Source organism: Macrobrachium nipponense, chromosome 41 (assembly GCF_015104395.2).
Source record: "Macrobrachium nipponense isolate FS-2020 chromosome 41, ASM1510439v2, whole genome shotgun sequence".
Classification (NCBI taxonomy): Eukaryota; Metazoa; Arthropoda; class Malacostraca; order Decapoda; family Palaemonidae; genus Macrobrachium; species Macrobrachium nipponense.
In genome coordinates this window covers 31,695,551-31,713,816 of record NC_061102.1, presented here as the reverse complement: position 1 = coordinate 31,713,816, position 18,266 = coordinate 31,695,551, and the positions used below count along the sequence as shown (strand labels likewise).

Genomic DNA, 18,266 nt, shown 5'->3' with positions numbered 1-18,266 from the left:
CTCCTCTGGTCCCCGTAGTCTTCTTCCTTGCGGAAGAAGAGACGGGTCCTGCCCCCGAAGGAGCAGGGTGACCAGCGGAAGAACCCCCCGTCTCACCGGAGCGAGACGGGCCCTTAGAAGCTCCGAAGGAGACTTCTTAGGGGGGGGGGAGGCGACCTTCTTCTTCTTAGGCGGGGGAGCCTTAGAAGAAGAAGGGGAAGAGGCGGCAGACGACGACGACGACGAAGAAGATGATGAAGACGACGACGACACCTTCCTCCTCTTCTTCTTCTTCTTCGTCAACCTCCTCAGGACCGATGTCAGATCTGTCATCCAGGGCGGAGCCGGGGCTGCTGTTGCCGAAGCAACAGGGCCCGGACGCACCTGTCCGAACAGATCGGCATCGGGAGCAGCGGCGCCACGAACAGGAACAACGTCAGCAGGTGCAGGCATCACAGGAACAGCAGTGGAGACGGCAGGAGCAGGTACAGGAACGGCAGCAGTGGTCGGCAACATCACGTCCGTGAACAGCGGCTGGGCAGGTACGGCAGGCTGTACAGGCGGTCCAGGTGGACGGACCAGCGGCACAGACATCCTAGGTACTGGTGGGAGGTCCAGGGGCGAGCTCTTCGGGCACACGAAGTCCGGTCGCGGCAGCACGGCAAACCCAGGCGGCGGCATCACACTCCCCCGTGGTACGGCGACTGGCCCCTGCACCGATGTAGTTGGTGTGACAGAGACCGCGTGCGGGGTGTACACCAGGTGAGGAGGTGAAGCATAGCCAGGCGTTGAAAGGGTCGTGGTGGTGGTCGTTACCGTAGCATGCGTGACCGCCACAGAGCCAGCGAGATGGTAGAGCAGCCCCTGGACACTCGGCACGCCCTGCAGACCCAACGATGCCCACACCTGTCCGAGGTCGTCCTTCGCGGCAACCGCACCTGAGGAAGCAAAGGTCGGGTGATTAGCAGGATCCTCTACCCGCTCGCGCGAAGACGAACGGATAGAGGACCCAGAGTACAACTCGACATCGGGGTATCTAGCGCCCTCCTCCACACTCGACAGGTCGGGTGAGGAGAAGGACCTAGAAAACCCCCCCCGAAGGGGAAGGCGCCAAACGTGGGAGCTGAGCGGGCGGCAGGAAAGAAGACGAAGTGTCCGTAACCAAAGGAGTCGCGGGAGAGCTTTCCGACGACTCCTTTGCAGGCCTTCGCTTCTTCCTACCTTCGTACAAGCCCCACTGCGCCTCCGACCAATTACAACACACTTCACAGGGCTCGGCTCGGGTGCATTCGCGCCCCCGACACCGAGCGCACAAAATATGTGGATCAATTTCAGGGAACGAGCGGAACTTTCCGCATTTACGCCCTTCGGTACCCGGGCACAATCTCCGGGGGGTAGCGAGGCGTGGAGATTCCATGATTGATCAATAATTCACAATGGATGAAAAAAGAGGAAATGATTGTACTTACAATTATGATTCATACACAAACACAACCAAATACTCAATGAAAGCAAACGACGAGAAGCGGGCAGAGAGCGTCGAACACACACGTCCACTCGCTGTGAGGCCGAAAGCAAAAGTGATTTGTTTACCTCCCAGTCGCGCGCGCGCGCCTGTCGGACAAGCAGTTAACTACCGAACCCCTTGTTCGAAAGCTTACGACCTATCCAGCTGCCGCTAGTACCTTCCTATTGTAAAAGGACCGAAGGTTTGTATGCCGTGTCGGAACAACTGTCTATTCAAGCAACAAACCATGTAGGTTATGGGGGTTTGTTACCACTCCTCCATCTCCTTGCTAGAGAAAGGAGTAAATGCTACTGAGAAGCACATTTGTCTATTGTATAGGAACAAACTAAATAACTGCAACCAGTAAGGCACTGCCACACTCACTGTATCAGACTAGTTCCAGCGTATGACATATCTATTCTTCAACCGGCCTGTAGGAAGAAAGGAAGAAAGAGAAAGACCAGCCAACTAACTCATTCTCTATTCCACATAATCATCTTATAAGATACAAACTGTCCTGCAAGGGGCACTAGATGAGCTACACAACTTGTTGGGCAGCCACCACCAGACCCAAGGAAGAAAAAAAAACAAAAAATAAATAAAAGTCCAAGGACCTGTGGGCAATGTCCTTTAGGTAAATGGAAGTGAACATGGTCTGCCATAGCCAGGAACCAGCATTCAAAATCCTATGAACAGACAAGTTCTTAAATGCCGAGAGGAACTCATTCCTCTGATGTCATGTGCTTTAGCCTGCACAGACTCTGTGACAGAACTATAAGGTGAGGACTATGCCTATTTAATCACCTCATGCATCCAGAATGAAATGGTGTTCTTGGACACTTCCCTTCTGGACTGACAGGAGCTAACAAAAATTCTACGACACCTAGGCCTTAGGTGAGGAGTCCTTTTTAGATAGTGCAGAGCTCTTTCAGGACAAAGCAAAAACTCCTGCAGATTGCTGTCTACGCACTCATTCAGGGAGGGAATTGAAAACAAGGCAAATCTGCCATCATGCACCAAGGGATTTTAAGTCTAAGCTACAAATTCCAGGACAAATTCGAAGGCCACAGACCCCCAACCCCTGGTGTGTTTAGGGTTATAATTCAGGCCATGAAGCTCTCCACCTGTCTTGGAGGAACCCAAGGCCAACAGGAAAACTGTCTGTAGAGTCAGATTGGTGACCGACAATTGACATAGTGGCTCTAATGGAGCTCGAGTGAGACTACTCAGGACCAGAGTAAGATCCCACGTCAGAAGTTTGAGTTCTCTTGGTGAACAAGATTGTTCGAAACTCTAGAACAACATCGTGATTTCCAAAGGATGAAAAGATGTCCCCGCCCTTCAGGCGCAGGACCAATCCCAAGGCAGCCCTGTAGCCCCTGACAGCTGAGGCAGAAAGACCTTTCTCGTTTCTGAGAAAATTAGAAAATCCGTTATCCTCTGAACAGAAGCTCCAAGTAGAGAGAAGTCCTGTTAACGACCCCAGTCACAGTAGACAGTCCACTTGCCCTGGTAAACCGCTGATGAGGACCTCCTGAGATAGCTGGACATCTGGCCTGCTGCTTTGCAAGAAATGCCTCTTGCTCGCAGAAGATACTTGACAGTCTTCAGCCATGAAGCGATAGAGAACCTACCAACTGGTGGAACCTTTCCACATGAGACTAGCAAAGGAGGCTGTGTCATGGGGGAATTTCTCTTGGAACTGCTGACAGAAGAGACAGAAGGTCTGGGAACCACTGCCTGTGACCACAGGGACCACCAAGGTCACCCTAAAATTCCTGGAACTCATTACATACTCTGCTCAGGACCTGACAATTCAGGCAGAATGGAGGGAAGGCATACAGCTCAATTGTCCCAAGGATGCTGTAGAGTCCTCCGCCAGTGCAAGAGGATCCAGGACTCTTAAAGCGAGTGGTGAAGAGGTCTAACATGCATCTTCTCCAAATGTGAAACAGCCTGCTAGGTCCTGATGCAGAGACCACTCCGTACCTATGACTTGATTTCAATGACTTAGCTTGTCTGCCACCACATTCCTCCTGCCTGAAATGTGCCAGGCCATGAGCTCCATCGAGTTGTCGATCACCCACTGGTACATCTCAACTGCCAACAAGTGGAGCTGGGGGCAGAAAGAAGTCGTCTTCTCCAACAAACAATTCTGGGACCATGAATAGAAGACCTCTAGCTTCGGTCAAAGAGAAGAAGTCTAACAATAGGTCTTCCCAAGTAGACAGAATAGATATAAGATCCTCCAAGGGAATGTCCTATGACAAAATGCTCAGCACAGATACATTCTAAATATCCTACTGAACTTGTGCATTGTCAAAGTAATTGCACTGTAGACAGGGGAGAAGTCCTTGAGCTGCCCAGGAAACATGTATCTCCAACAGAGGAGACCTCATATGAGGTGATCCCTGATTAGTATGCTTCTCATCGGAGGAGACGTCCTATGATGATAGGACATGCCCTCCATTTTCCATTACCAGAAAAATCTGCCAAAATTTTACCCATTCAGATACATATATAAAAAAAATAAATTCTACTTCTTTAATCAAACAGGTCAAGGTCTGTGTATCTAATTTCAGTTTGAAAGTAATTACTTGAAAAAATGGAAGAATAAAAATTCTAAATTATACACAGTAACTTATGAGTTAAAATATAAGCCTCTTAAGTTGAGCAGCCTGACCATGGGTTTACAAGTCATTATGTTACTCTGACCAAAATTTCAAGGAAACCGAGCTTAGATGTAGTCTTGTCTGATGTTAACAGGAATAAGGAGTCACCATTCAAGAGTAAATAATTTTCTAATAGAAGTTGTAACCTATTGTAAAAATAGTATAAGAAACAAATTAAGTTGAAAGAAATTTTGTCACGAACCTTCAATATTTTAAGTTTATTGTCAATATACAGGCCATCCCCGGTTTATGATGGTTTCGGCTTATGACTTTCCGAGGTTGCACTGCTTTTCAATTATATTCATTAGAAATTATTTCCAGGTTTATGACAAATGTTCCATTTGATGAAATATGCAATAAAAATGCAGTTTACATAGTTTTCAATATACCCAAAAATAAGGTTTTCTTGAGATTTTTGACGATTTTCGACAATGTTTTGGCTTAGAACAATTTTCAACTCACAACACATCTCAAGAACAGAACCCATCATAAACTAGGGACTGCCTGTAGTTTTAAAGTTGCAATATATAAAATAAGATCTAATATAATCATTACGAATAAGACTATTTTTAACAAAACTGAAAGAAGGACAGGAGCAGGAGGAATCCCTACAACCTGACATTACCTCATCTGGTTCCATAGGAATAATGGTGCAAAGAGCAACAATAAAAGGGTGGACATACTTCATGTATAGGTAGTAAGTGGCAACAGCATCTGAAACTGAATAATTAGCCAGAACCTGAAAAATGAGAAAATTTATCACTACATGCATTATTAAATTATCAAAATATTACATCTCCAAAACAAATTTATGCACCAAAGGGTAGTTGATTTCCTTCATATTTCGAGAGCAATGTTCACTATAGTGTATTCAATTTTGTGGATACCAACTACAACCAGAATTCCACCTATGGTTAGAAAACACGATCTAGAAAAATTTCATATATTTTAGAAAGCTACCTTTCACTTTGTTATTACAAGTATGCAACTTCAGTAGTTAACAACATGAACAAATGAGAACTGCTTATTTTTTATCAAATAATGTCACATACCTGTGGCTGTTCAGCAGCCAGAGAACACATATCTTCTGGATCAAGCTCAACTGGGTCATATCGTAGCTTAGCTTTGGCTACAGCTTTCAGGTTATGGGAGCCAACAGGAAGATATGAATCACGTTTTACCCAACTGGAAAAAAAAGAACCTTTAGTTGGTCACATGTAACATGGTTGCCTTCTAAGACTCACAATATTTTCATATCATTAACCCTTAAATGCCGAGCCGGTATTTCTGAAAGTGTCTCCTGTATGCCGGCGGCATTCACGAGAGCGCGCCAAAGCGAAAAAGTTTATTTTTAAAATCACAGCACGCTTAATTTTCAAGATTAAGAGTTCAATTTTGGCTCCTTTTTTTTGTCATTACCTGAAGTTTAGTATGCAACCATCAGAAATGAAAAAAAAAAATCATCATATATAAATATTGGAATATATGACAGCGCAAAAAAAAAATTTCGTATATAATTGTATACAAATTGCGCTGTGAGCAAAACAGTTAAAGCTAATGAGTTAATTATTTGTTCGTTGTATTGTACACTAAATTGTGATGATTTTGGTATATAACAAATTGTAAAACAATCAAAGCAACACAGAGGAAATATTATCACAATATGATGCATGAATTCGTAACACGCGGACGTAAAAAAAAGCGGTTTTCAAAAATTCACCATAAATCGAATTATTGTGCTAGAGACTTCCCGTTTGTTGCAAAATGAAGGTAATTGATTGAATATTATAAGACTGTAAGTGTTGTAGCTTACAATTGCAGCTTTTGACCATTTCGATCGAGTTAAAGTTAACTGAAGGTCGAATTTTTTCTATTTATCATTATTTATATGAAAATATTTCAAAACTGATAAAAGCTACAACCATGAGTTGCTTTTGTTGTATTCTACAAGAAATTGCGCACATTTTCATATATAAAACTTTATGTAACGGCTAATTTAAAATGGTGCAAACATTACAACAATCAGACGAAAAATTTCTGATTTTTTCGCAAGAGTTACAGCGTGGACATAAGGAAGAAGTTTTTTTCATAAATTCACCATAAATCGAAATATTGTGCTAGACTTCAATTTTGTTGCAAACTAAAGGTAAATGATTGAATATTACTAAATTGTAATAGTTTTAGCTTACAATTGCGTTTTTTTACCATCTCAGTCGAGTCAAAGTTGACAGAAGGTTGAAATTTTGGCACTTATCGTTATTTATATGAAAATATTTCAAAACTGATAAAAGCTACAACCATGGGTTGTTTTAAGTTGTATTCTACATGAAATTGCACACATTTTCATATATAAAACTTTATGTAACGGCTAATTTAAAATAGTGCAAACATTTCTGATTTTTTCGGAAGAGTTACCACGCGGACGTACGAAAAAAAAATTTTTTTTCATAAATTCACCATAAATCGAAATATTGTGCTAAAGACTTCTAATTTGTTGAAAAATAATGGTAAATGATTGAATATTACTAGAATGTAAGAGTTTTAGCTTACAATTGCGTTTTTCAACCATTTCGGTCTAGTCAAATTTGACCAAAGGTTAATATTTTGGCACTTATCGTTATTTATATGAAAATATTTCAAAACTGATAAAAGCTACAACAATTGGTTGTTATTAGTTGTCTTCTACATGAAATTGCAAACATTTTCATATATAAAACTTTATTTAACGGCTAATATAAAACTGTGCAAACATTTTTCGGAAGAGTTACCGCACGGACGTAAGGAAAATGTTTTTTCATAAATTCACCATAAATCAAAATATTGTGCTAGAGACTTCCAATTTGTTGTAAAATAAAGGTAAATGATTGAATATTACTAGAATATAAGAGTTTTACCTTACAATTGCATTTTTTGACCATTTCAGTAGAGTCAAAGTTGACCAAAGGTTGAAATTTTGGCAATTATCGTTATTTATATAAAAATATTTCAAAACTGATAAAAGCTACAACCATGAGTTATTTTTGGTTGTATTCTACATGAAATTGCACACATTTTCATGTATAAAACTCTGTGTGACGGCTAATATAAAATGGTGCAAAAATTATGTCAAAGTGACGACATAATTTCTGAGATATGTCGCTGATGCTTTTTAGTGCGAGAAGAAAGAAATTTGCACTTGCGCACCTGGGTAAGGATTGTAAACAAAACAACAGCTTGATCCGTGAACTCCCAGCATCCCCCAAGGCGCTTGATTCAAAAGTTTTCGCCTAGTAGGCCTATAACTATTTTTCCGGGAATTTTAAAAAAAACTTTTTTTCGTCGACGTTTCGTACGTCGGTTCGGCACCCAACAGACAATTTTCGTTGACGTTTAATACGTCCAATCGGCGTTAAAGGGTTAAACATAGTGACAGATTACATGTTTATATAATAAACCTTAAATCTTTCAGTACACCAAAGAAAAATAACTTAGTTCAGTGGGCTAGTAAAATTACTGGATGATAATAATTATAGCATAGGAAATGGTTTTCAGCATTTGTCAAAATGGGTGAATCTTCATTTGGTTCTCAAAAATCCTAAAAAACTTATGTTTATGGCAGAAACCATTAATTAATGTGGTAATTTCATCAGTTTAGGTGATACAACAAAATAATTACTAAATTATAAATAAGCTGATAAAATTAGTCAAAAAATAGGTGGTGAAGCCCACACATTAAGTTATTTTTCACCCACCAATTCTAATTAAGTTTCACATGCACACACAGACCACACACATTCTATACCCAACTTGCAGTGCAGTATTACAACTCTCAGTCTCATAACTTTCACAGTCATCAATTATTTTTCTTATCATTATAAAATTATGGTTATAAAATACTTTCATGAGACCACAAAACACTTAAACCACAGGTATCTCTGTACACTGATGATAGCCCAAAGTTGGGGAAATCACAAAAATAGCAGTAGCTGTGAAACTCAATACCTGATCAAAGCACAAAATGAATACTCCTAAATCTAGTAATAATCCCATTTATCATGACACAAAATACATACAAAATGTTGTGCAATCTTAAAATCACTGATGGAACAGTGATCAAAGGATTGATAGAAGATTTAAATAATTATAAAAATGTAGGCCAGGCTGTTTGCTGTCTGTCATAGCAGTAGAAGTAGTAGTTTTGAAAATGAAAATGAAATGGAACCTAGCTACTGGTAAATAAACATATCTAATTAGTACACAACATGAAGACAAGATGCATACATCTAAAGAATGATCAGAATGACTCATATTTATAAGTGCTGGATACCAAACACCTTAATTCAAAAAATTATCATAAATACCAATACCAAACAAGTACGGAGATATCCATTACTCAATAATGTGTTTATCTGTAATGTACCCTCAGAGATAACTTACCACAAACAATCCATATGAATACATGGTCTTGAGCTGTAAACACCATCTCTACCTTTTGAAAAACCAATTTCTCTATACATGTCAAGGTTGTGAAATGCTGCTCTTGCTTCAACAAAAGGCCAATCAAAAAAGTCACCGTTGTATGTAACAAATATGTGGGGCTTTACCTGCAATGTCAAGAAACAGAAAATACAATTCTAAACAAAACAGGATAATGGAAATAAATTACACTAGTTTCTAAATGTAATAAACCAAACCTTAATACAAGATGTCACTAAAAAAACCTAGATAAATTGTATCAAGTTACTTCAACTTGACAATAATTCTGCCATTCTCTTCTAACGAATACGTGAACAATTACTGGTAGTGTAGTCAAAGCATTAAATTTAACCTATAATAGACTGTTAACTTATATCTATGATCATCTTCCTTTTAAAACTAACTTCATCCCCACCACTATCCCTAGCCAAAGGGGGTGGTTCACATACAGAAACCACTGTCCTTTCGGTTCACATACAGAAACCACTGTCCTTCCCTGTGATCAATAACCAATCTTTTTTTGCATTTACTCTAAACATGGCACTTGTCTAGAACTGAAAATCACTGATTTTCAGTGCTGATACATGCCTAACAGAGGCGCCATTAACTGGTTATCAGCACCAATAAGCGTTGAAAATTGCCAATTTTCGCTTATCATCAACCCGTCCGAATGGAACCCCCATCAATGAACATGGACTGCCTGTATTGCTAGTATTTGAGTAGATGAAACCTATTCACATGGAAACAAGCATACAGGGGCCAGTGACTTGAAATATGACAAATTTTTAACTAATCTGTATTTTTCCTAACATACAAACCTGAGGTCTTTGCATATGAATAACTTTCAGCAAAGCTGGAAAAGTCCAGCTGTTGAACTTTTGCAAGGCAGTTATGGTAATACACAGTTACCTATGGTAGGGGCGGGAGTACCATCCATCTGACCAGTATGCATTCAATCTCTTCAGTTTACCTTTTGGCCCAGGTAAAAGCATGAGGGATGGTAAGAAGTGAGGCTTCATGTAAAAACATCAGGTTTGTATGTCAGGAAAAATACAAAATTAACCCTTAAACGCCGGAGCAGTAAATAAAAAATGACTCCCGTATGCCGAGGAGGGGTTTGGAAGTGAGCGCGTAAGCGGAAAAAATATTTTTTTTCAAAAAATCACAGCGCGCTTAGTTTTCAAGATTAAGAGTTCATTTTTGGCTCCTTTTTTTGTCATTGCTTGAAGTTTAGTATGCAACCATCAGAAATGAAAAAAGTTATCATTATCATATATAAATAATGCGATATATGATAGCGCAAAAACGAAATTTCATATATAATTGTATTCAAATCGCGCTGTGCGCAAAACGGTTGAAGGTAACAAGTTACTTTTTTTTTCGTTGTAATGAGCACTAAATTGCGATCATTTTGATATATCACACTTGTAAAACGATAAAAGCAACACAGAGAAAATATTATCACAATATAATGCATGAATTCGTAACGCGCTTACGTAAACACATATTTTTTTCAAAAATTCACCATAAATCTAAATATTGTCCTAGAGACTTCCAATATGTTTCAGAATGAAGACAAATGATTGAATATTACTATACTGTAAGAATATTAGCTTACAAATGCAGTTTTCGGCCATATCTGACGAGCTAAAGTTGACCGAATGTCGAATTTTTTATATATATATTTTTTTATATGCAATTATTTCGGAAATAAGAAAAGCTACAACTTTCAAATATTTTTCGTTTTATTCTACATGAAATTGCGCACATTTTCATATATAAAACTCTATGAAATGCCTAATATGAAACGGAGCAAATATTCCGAGAATGGGACTTACGCATTTCGGAGATTTGTGGCGGAGAATCCGCGCGCGGAGGGAAGGAAAGTTTTTTTAAAAAATTCACCATAAATTTAAATATTGTGCTAGAGACTTCGAATTTGTTTCACGATGAAGATAAATGACTGAATATTACTAACTGTAAGAGTTTTATATCTTACAATTGCGTTTTTCGACCATTTCGGTAGAGTCAAATTTGACCGAACGTGGTTTTTTTTCTATTTATCGTGATTTATATGCAAATATTTCGAAAATGAGAATAGCTACAACCTTCAACTATTTATTGTTGTATATACATGAAATTGCGCACATTTTCATATATAAAACGTTATGTAACGGCTAATTTAAAAATGGTGCAAACATTACCACAATCGCACGTATGATTTTTTCGGAAGAGTTACCGCGCGGAACGTAAAGAAAATGTTATTTTTTTCATAATTCACCATAAATCGAAATATTGTGCTAGAGACTTCCAATTTGTTGCAAAATGAAGGTAAATGCTTGAATATTACTAGAATATAGGCGTTTTAGCTTACAATTGCGTTTTTCGACCATTTCGGTAGAGTCAAAAATTGACCGAAGGTTGAAAATTTGTCACTTATCATTTTTTATATGAAATATTTCAAAATTGATAAAAGCTACAACCATGGGTTGTTTTTAGTTGTATTGTGCATGAAATTGCGCACATTTTCATATATAAAACTTTATGTAACGGCTAATTTAAAATGGTGCAAACATTACCACAATCGCATGTATGATTATTTTCGGAAGAGTTACCGCGCGGACGTAAGGAAAAAGTTTTTTCATAAATTCACCATAAATCGAAATATTGTGCTAGACACGTCCAATTAGTTGCAAAATTAAGATAAATGATTGAATATTACTAAAATATAAGAGTTTTAGCTTACAATTGCGTTTTTTCGACCATTTCGGTAGAGTCAAAGTTGACCGAAGGTTGAAATTTTGGCACTTATCGTTATTTATATGAAAATATCTTAAAACTGATAAAAGCTACAATCATGAGTATTTTTTTGTTGTATTCTACATACAAATGCGCACATTTTCATATATAATACTCTATGTAACGGCTAATTTAAAATGGTACAAAAATTATGTCAAAGTGACGAAATAATTTCAGAGATGTGTCACAGATACTTTTTAGTGCGGCAAGAAAGAAATTCGCGCTTGCGCGCCTGCGTAACGATTGTAAACAAAACAACACCTTGATCCGTGAACTCCCAGCATCCCCAAGGCGCGTGATTCAAGAGTTTTCGGCTGGTAGGCCTAAAAGTATTTTTCCGCGATTTTTAAAAAAACTTTTGTATGTCGACGTAAAATACGTCCAGTCGGCACCCGAGAGACAAAAAAATGTCGACGTAAAATACGTCCAGTCGGCGTTTAAGGTTAACAAATGACATTTTATAATTAAATTAGATTTTAAATATACTTACCAAGTAATTACCTGTAGCTGAAAACTCACTACTGCGGCAGTCAAATCTTACAAATTTCGTGATGGAGCCACCATCACTAGAGTAGGTGTTAGGACCCGTCCACTTTCGGGACCGATAGGTACAAAAGTGCAGAGAGAAAACCAATTCATTTGGCCTGCCATGTCCATCTGTAGGGTGGACAGGAGGGCTTTAATCAGGTAATTACTTGGTAGGTATGTGTAAAATCTAATTTTATTATAAAAATGTCATTTTTACACATGTAACTTACCAAGTAATTACCTGTAGCTGATTCCACTCTTATGGTGGTGGGAATCATGGACATGCTCTACGTCGAAGACATTATATGTATATTAATGACTTAATAAATAAAGAAATACTGCAAGTATTTATCAAATACTTATTGCACCTTACCTGGTAAGAGCATTGCTGATGAATACTGCCTCTGGTCGTCACTCTCTTAACCTGTAGGAGGTATGGCAATTTGGCCAATGATCACCCCTACTTTGGTGGGAAATAACTTCTTAGTCATGGAGGTTCACTGATGACTGGAGGAAGTTATTTATTGATGCCCTTGCCCTGGGCTTAGACAAGATAAAACACAACGAACACCTACACCATAAAAAACAACCAGTGATACCCTACCATAAGACTGGCAAGTACTCCAGGTAACAGGTACCCCCAAGCTTCCCAAAACTCAACACCAATAATCAAGACAACAGAGGATAGTCAAGGAACAGCTAGCCCCTTATGCTCCCTCCCCCAACACCATACCAGCCACTGACAACGGACCCAACATGGAGCAATTCTCATAAACCATTTCTATGTCTTTCAGATAATGCATAGAAAAAACTGACCTACATTTCCAAAATGTAGAGTACATAATGGCTTCTAAGGAAATATTATGCCTAAAAGCTAGAGACATTGCCACAGCTCTCACTTCATGAACCTTAGCTTTAATGGAGGGTAAGACTTATTCCTGGATTTGAGAGTGTGCCTCCATTATCAAGTTCCTTAGGAAAAAGGAAATGGCGTTCTTAGACATAAGTCGAGGTGGAGACTTCATCGAACACCATAGATTACTTGCAGGTCCTCTAATCTTGTCTGTTCTATTCAAATAATAGTGTAATGCTCTTACTGGACAAAGAAGACGCTCCTCCTCCTCTGGTCCTATGATATCCATAAGATTCTTAATCTTAAAAGAACGTGGCCAAAGTTTGTTCAAATCCTCATTCTTTGCCAGAAAACCCAAGGATAGATAGCAGACTGCATCACCTTGAGAGAACCCTACTCTCTTGTCTATAGCTTGTAATTCACTGACCCTTCTGGCTGTAGTCAGAGCTGTCAGAAAAAGGGTCTTTTTTGTGAGGTTCCTTAGACACCAAGCAGAGGGGTTCATAAGAGTCTCCCAACAGCCACTTTAGAACTACATCCAAATTCCAAGAAATTGCTCCAGACTTAACTGTCTTGGAAGTGCCCATGGATCTAATAAGATTGCTAATGTCATTGTTGTGTCCCACATCTATGCCTCTATGTCTGAACACAGAGTTTAGCATAGCTCTGTACGCTTTAATAGTACTGGATGCTAACTTCCGAGAGGACCTCAAGAATAGCAGAAAATCAGTTATCTCTGCAATAGTGGTTTGAGAAGAAAAGACGTTATTGGAAGTAGAAGATCTGTGACATTTAGCAATCGCTTCTGCAGCTTGTCTTGAAAAGCCTTTCGCTTTAACCAGTCGCTTGACAGTCAAAATCCTGTACAAGTGAGGCTGTTTGAGTAGCGACTTCTTCTGAGGGAGAAATCTTGGAAAGTCTATAATTAGATGAAGGAGGTCTGGAAACCACTCCTTCCTCGGCCAGAATGGAGCTATGAGAGTCATGGAGACATTTTGGCGACTCATAAACTTGTTGATCACCTCTCAAATCACTGTGAACGGTGGGAACACGTATAGGTCCAGCCCCGTCCAATCTTGCAGCGTGGCGTCAGGAGTTCTTTCGCTGTCTGATAGAGAGAGAAAGAGCGCATGCCTCCTTGTTTGCAGATGTACGTCATTGCTGTCGTGTTGTCTGCAAATACCACTACTATCTTTCCCGAAACCTGAACAAAGTGTTGCAGACCGAGGAAGATCACCAACAGTTCCTTCACGTTGATGTGTAGGGTTCTTTGTTCCACCGAACAGATACCCAATGTCTTTTGTGACTCCAGGATGGCTCCCCATCCTAGGTCTGATGCGTCTGAGTACAATTTCAGGTTTGGGTCCTTCGGTCGGAGCGACTTTCCTTCTAGTAACCTGTCCTTGAATCTCCATTGGAGATCCAACTTTATCTCCTCGGAGATCCAACTTTATCTCCTCAGAGATCGGGAAAACGAACGAGTCTTCTTGTGTCTTTCTGGATCAGAGAACCTTCAAATAAAATTGCAGAGGGCGCATGTGTAGCCTTCCTAACTTGACAAACGGTTCCACTGAATATAGAGTTCCTAGAAGGCTCATCCACTGAAGGGCTGAGCAGGACCTCCGATTCATGAATTCTTGTACTTGTGTGTAGGCAAGATTCCACTCTTTTTGGTGATAGAAAAGCCCGAGAGTCCAGAATCATGCCCCAATACTGAATTTTCTGAGACAGAACCATCTGGGATTTTTGGGCATTGTATTAGTATTCCCAGGTCCCGAATCAGAGCAAAAAGTTTCTTCAAGTCCCCCGTGCACCGTTCCTTTGAGGAAAAGCGTAGGACCCAGTCGTCTAGGAAAAAGAGGCATTTATCCCCATCAAATGTAGCCACTTCGCTAGAGGGGCCAAGACCCTTGTGAAAACTTGGGGCGTCGTCGTCAGACCGAAACATAGGGCTCTGAATTGATATACCTTGTCTTTGAACACAAAGCCCTTGACTCTGGGTGTATGGGGATATGGAAGTATGCATCTTCCATATCCAGAGTCACCATCCAATCCTTTGGATGAAGAGAAGCTAGGATAGAAACATTTGTCTCCATTCGAAACTTCGTTTTTACAATAGTATACTGATTCACAGCGCTGACATCTAGGACAGGCCTCCAGCCCTCCAATGATTTGGGGACAACAAAAAGTCGGTTGTAGAAACCCTTTGAGCCATGATCTACTACTAATTCTACTGCTCTTTTGTGCATAAGAGACTGAACCTCTTGAGAGGGCTAAATGCCTCTCGGATCCTGCCGAGTACGCTATTAACGTTAAAGGAAAACTGGATAACTGCAGCTTTTGTAGGAGGGATGAAATAGCCTTCCCTTAACACCTGATCCGCACCTCTGTTGCTCCATTCCCTCCAGAAATAACGGATCCTTGCTCCTACGGGAACACAGGAGACGCACCACGCATTGCTTGTTGGAAGCTTTAATATTGGTCTTCCTATCTGATCTGTAGCCTGGCCGCAAGTTTGATCCAGGCCTAGATCGAAGACTGGATCTACCTCCACGAAGGGGCAAGGCTGAAGAGGAGAGACCAACTTGTAAGCAGAGGATACCAGGTTTCTTTGCTGACTGAGTCAACAAATCTGCCGTGGACTTACTTCGAAGATCTATCAGAATGTCTTTTACCGTTAACTGCGGAAAAAGATACATTTTGTCCGGTGAGAATAAGCGTGGACTTCTGCGTGGACATCACTCCCTTACAGGTAAAAGAGCACCAAAGCTCCCTCTTCTTCAGAAGGCCCATAGCGAAAAGAGAAGCTACTTCGCTGGAAGCATCTCTTACTGCCTTGTCTGCACATGAAAGCACTCCCAACCAATCGGCTGACAGGTCTTCTTGCAACGAAGAACAGCTTTCTATCTTCGTTGCCAAAGCACCCACAGTCCAGTCTAAGAAACTAAACACCTCCAAAATCTTGAAAATGTTCTTCACCAGATGTTCTATCACTGATGAAGTGAAAAATACTTTGGCCGCTCTGAATGCGGAACATCTGGCCGATTCTACTAAGGCTGAGAAATCTCCCTGGGAGGAGGCAGATACTCCCAGGGAAGGAGTCTCCGGTTACGTAATACGTACCTGTAGCGTTTCTTAATAAGTTTCGACGGAGGAAACGCGAACGTAGCCTTGCCAAGATCCCTCTTAATAGCCAAACAATCTTCCACCTCTTCTAACACTATCTTAGAAGCGGAGGACAAAACCATCTGAGGAAGTTCCTTCTACTGGTGCTTTCCTCATGAGAAAAGTGGAGGCCAAAGCCACTGTCTTCCCTGGAGAGAAGAAATCTGAGTAATTCTCCAAGAAGAATGCTAATAGAGAAGTGTAAGCAGAATGAGGTTGGGTCTCATGCTCTACTGCTTCGTCCTCCGACAATGTTGGAGACAACACCTCCCTATTGCCTGAAGAAGCTTCCTTTTTCATGAAACTCATGAGCTCATCCAGCTTATGATTGAGAGGAGCCAAAGACTCATCTACATAAGTCAAAGTAGAATCAGGAGTAAAGTCCAGAACTGATATTGTAGCCATTGGTGCCGAATGCCCTATATTAGGTGTAAATTCGGGCGTTGAGTGAGCAGAAGCGGGCGCCAAGTCAACAGAAGAGGCCGTCAAGCTTCCAAGAGCGGGCGCCGAGCGGGAAGCATAGTGCGTCGAGCTGCCAGGGAGGGGTCGGGCGCTCAGGTGTGGGAGCTACTCAGTCCGCCACGGGCGCTACCTGGTCCGATACCGGTGCTACTGGACACGGAGAAGCTGAGCGATGTACGTCAGCAGTCACTACGAATTTCTTATGTGACGGGCACTCGGACAATGGCGAACACCTGGCAGCCAAAAACTGACGAATAATCAAAACCTGGAAGCTACAAGACAGTTGAGGGTCGATACCAGCCTCTCTATTGCTTAACAGGAGGCAGAGAGCTGTCAGAGATTGAGGAATGTCTCTTTAGCAGCCTAGATTTTTATTTGTATGGTGTTTTTACGTTGCTGATAATTTGCGCCATCTACGTCTCTTTACTGGCAACGCCACTGACGAATCCGACAACAGAGGTGCTCCGTCGCTCCCTGTGAACTCCCAACAGGTGCAACAGAGGGGGCAACTGTCTGGGGGCAAACCCCTCCGGCCTCCCTTGGACTTCCGGTACGTCTTCTCCCTGGTGGGGGTGAGCGGGACAATGACCTTCGTCTAGGAGAACCGGTGGGCCAAACAGCCACCTCCTCAGATAACACAACCTCTCACTAATAACTGCACTTTTGAGAAGCTCTCTCTCCACAAACGACTTAAAAGACAAGCAAGATCTACTATAGCCTTAGCAAGAAAATCAAATTTTTTCTCAAACTTACTATCGAGGATGGCAATGGTGTCAGGCTTGGAAACACAGGAGCCTGGAGAAGGAGACACTGGTAAAGGAGTAGGAGGGCTAATTATCAGGACTGATATAGGAAGTTGAGCAGGAGAAGGAAATTCCTCTCCTGATGAAATCTCTAAGATAGCCTTACTTTCGGCTCTAAGAGCCACCTTCCTTTTCCTATCCATTGCTAACTTATCTAAATGAGAATTTAAGGTTTTCTATTTAGTCACTCCAATCTGTACACTCTGAACACAATAGGTCCTTAGAACAAATCTGGCCCCTACATTTGCTACACTTAGTATGCGAATCATTAGACAATTTCATTAATCTAGTTCTACATCCCTGAAAGCAATACCTAATGCTTGAGGTGCTAGAATCTGACATAATGATGATAGCTAATTAACAAATCACAAAATTTGCAAGTACGTCACCAATATCACCAACGACAACGAAAAAATTGACCACCCAAACCACCGATGTTAGTCGGAAGCTGGCAGAAAATTAATTAAGCGGGTGGGTCCTAATACTTACACTAGCGATGGTGGCTCCATCACGAAATTTGTAAGATTTGACCGCCGTGGTAGTGAGCTTTCAGCTACAGGTAATTACTTGGTAAGTTACGTGTAAAAAATCTGTCATTTGTTCTTACACGAATGCAAACCCTCAGTCTTTACATAAGGAGACTTACTATTAGAGGGAGGATTCTCAGTAATTCTCTGAACTGACTTGTAATTTGGCTTAACTGGATTTTTCTTCCTAGTCATGAAAGAGCAAAGGACAGATACCATACTACTGATCTACTGAACAAGTGATGCTCCTTTGACAGACTTTTGGGCACTTCAAATGAAAGTCAGCCCTTCTCTGTCCTTGCTAGAGAGAAGGTAGAAAATGCATCTATTAATCCAAACAAAACTGGATTATAGATAGGATACTTAGTCATGGAGATCAACTGCATGCACGCCAGTCCAGCTCGTGATCATGATGGCTTGTTTATTTGCTCTATGTCCACTGGAAGAGGACGGAAAACAGGAGGAAGGTAAGAGGCCAGTCCCAAACACACCTTCTCCTTATAGCCGTACACCTTA

General features: G+C 40.9%; 1 protein-coding gene across 1 annotated transcript in view; it reads right to left on the bottom strand.

Annotated features, from left to right (window-relative positions):
- The window catches only part of LOC135212653 (DNA polymerase epsilon catalytic subunit A-like), a 186,244-nt gene that overhangs the window by 68,775 nt on the left and 99,203 nt on the right, over window positions 1–18,266 (bottom strand). The window contains exons 9-11 of the mRNA XM_064246280.1: window positions 8,575–8,741; window positions 5,211–5,343; window positions 4,784–4,897 (exon numbers count right to left, since the gene is read on the bottom strand). Of these exons, the coding sequence (XP_064102350.1) occupies window positions 4,784–4,897; window positions 5,211–5,343; window positions 8,575–8,741 (414 nt within the window). The remainder of the gene's footprint in view (window positions 1–4,783; window positions 4,898–5,210; window positions 5,344–8,574; window positions 8,742–18,266) is intronic.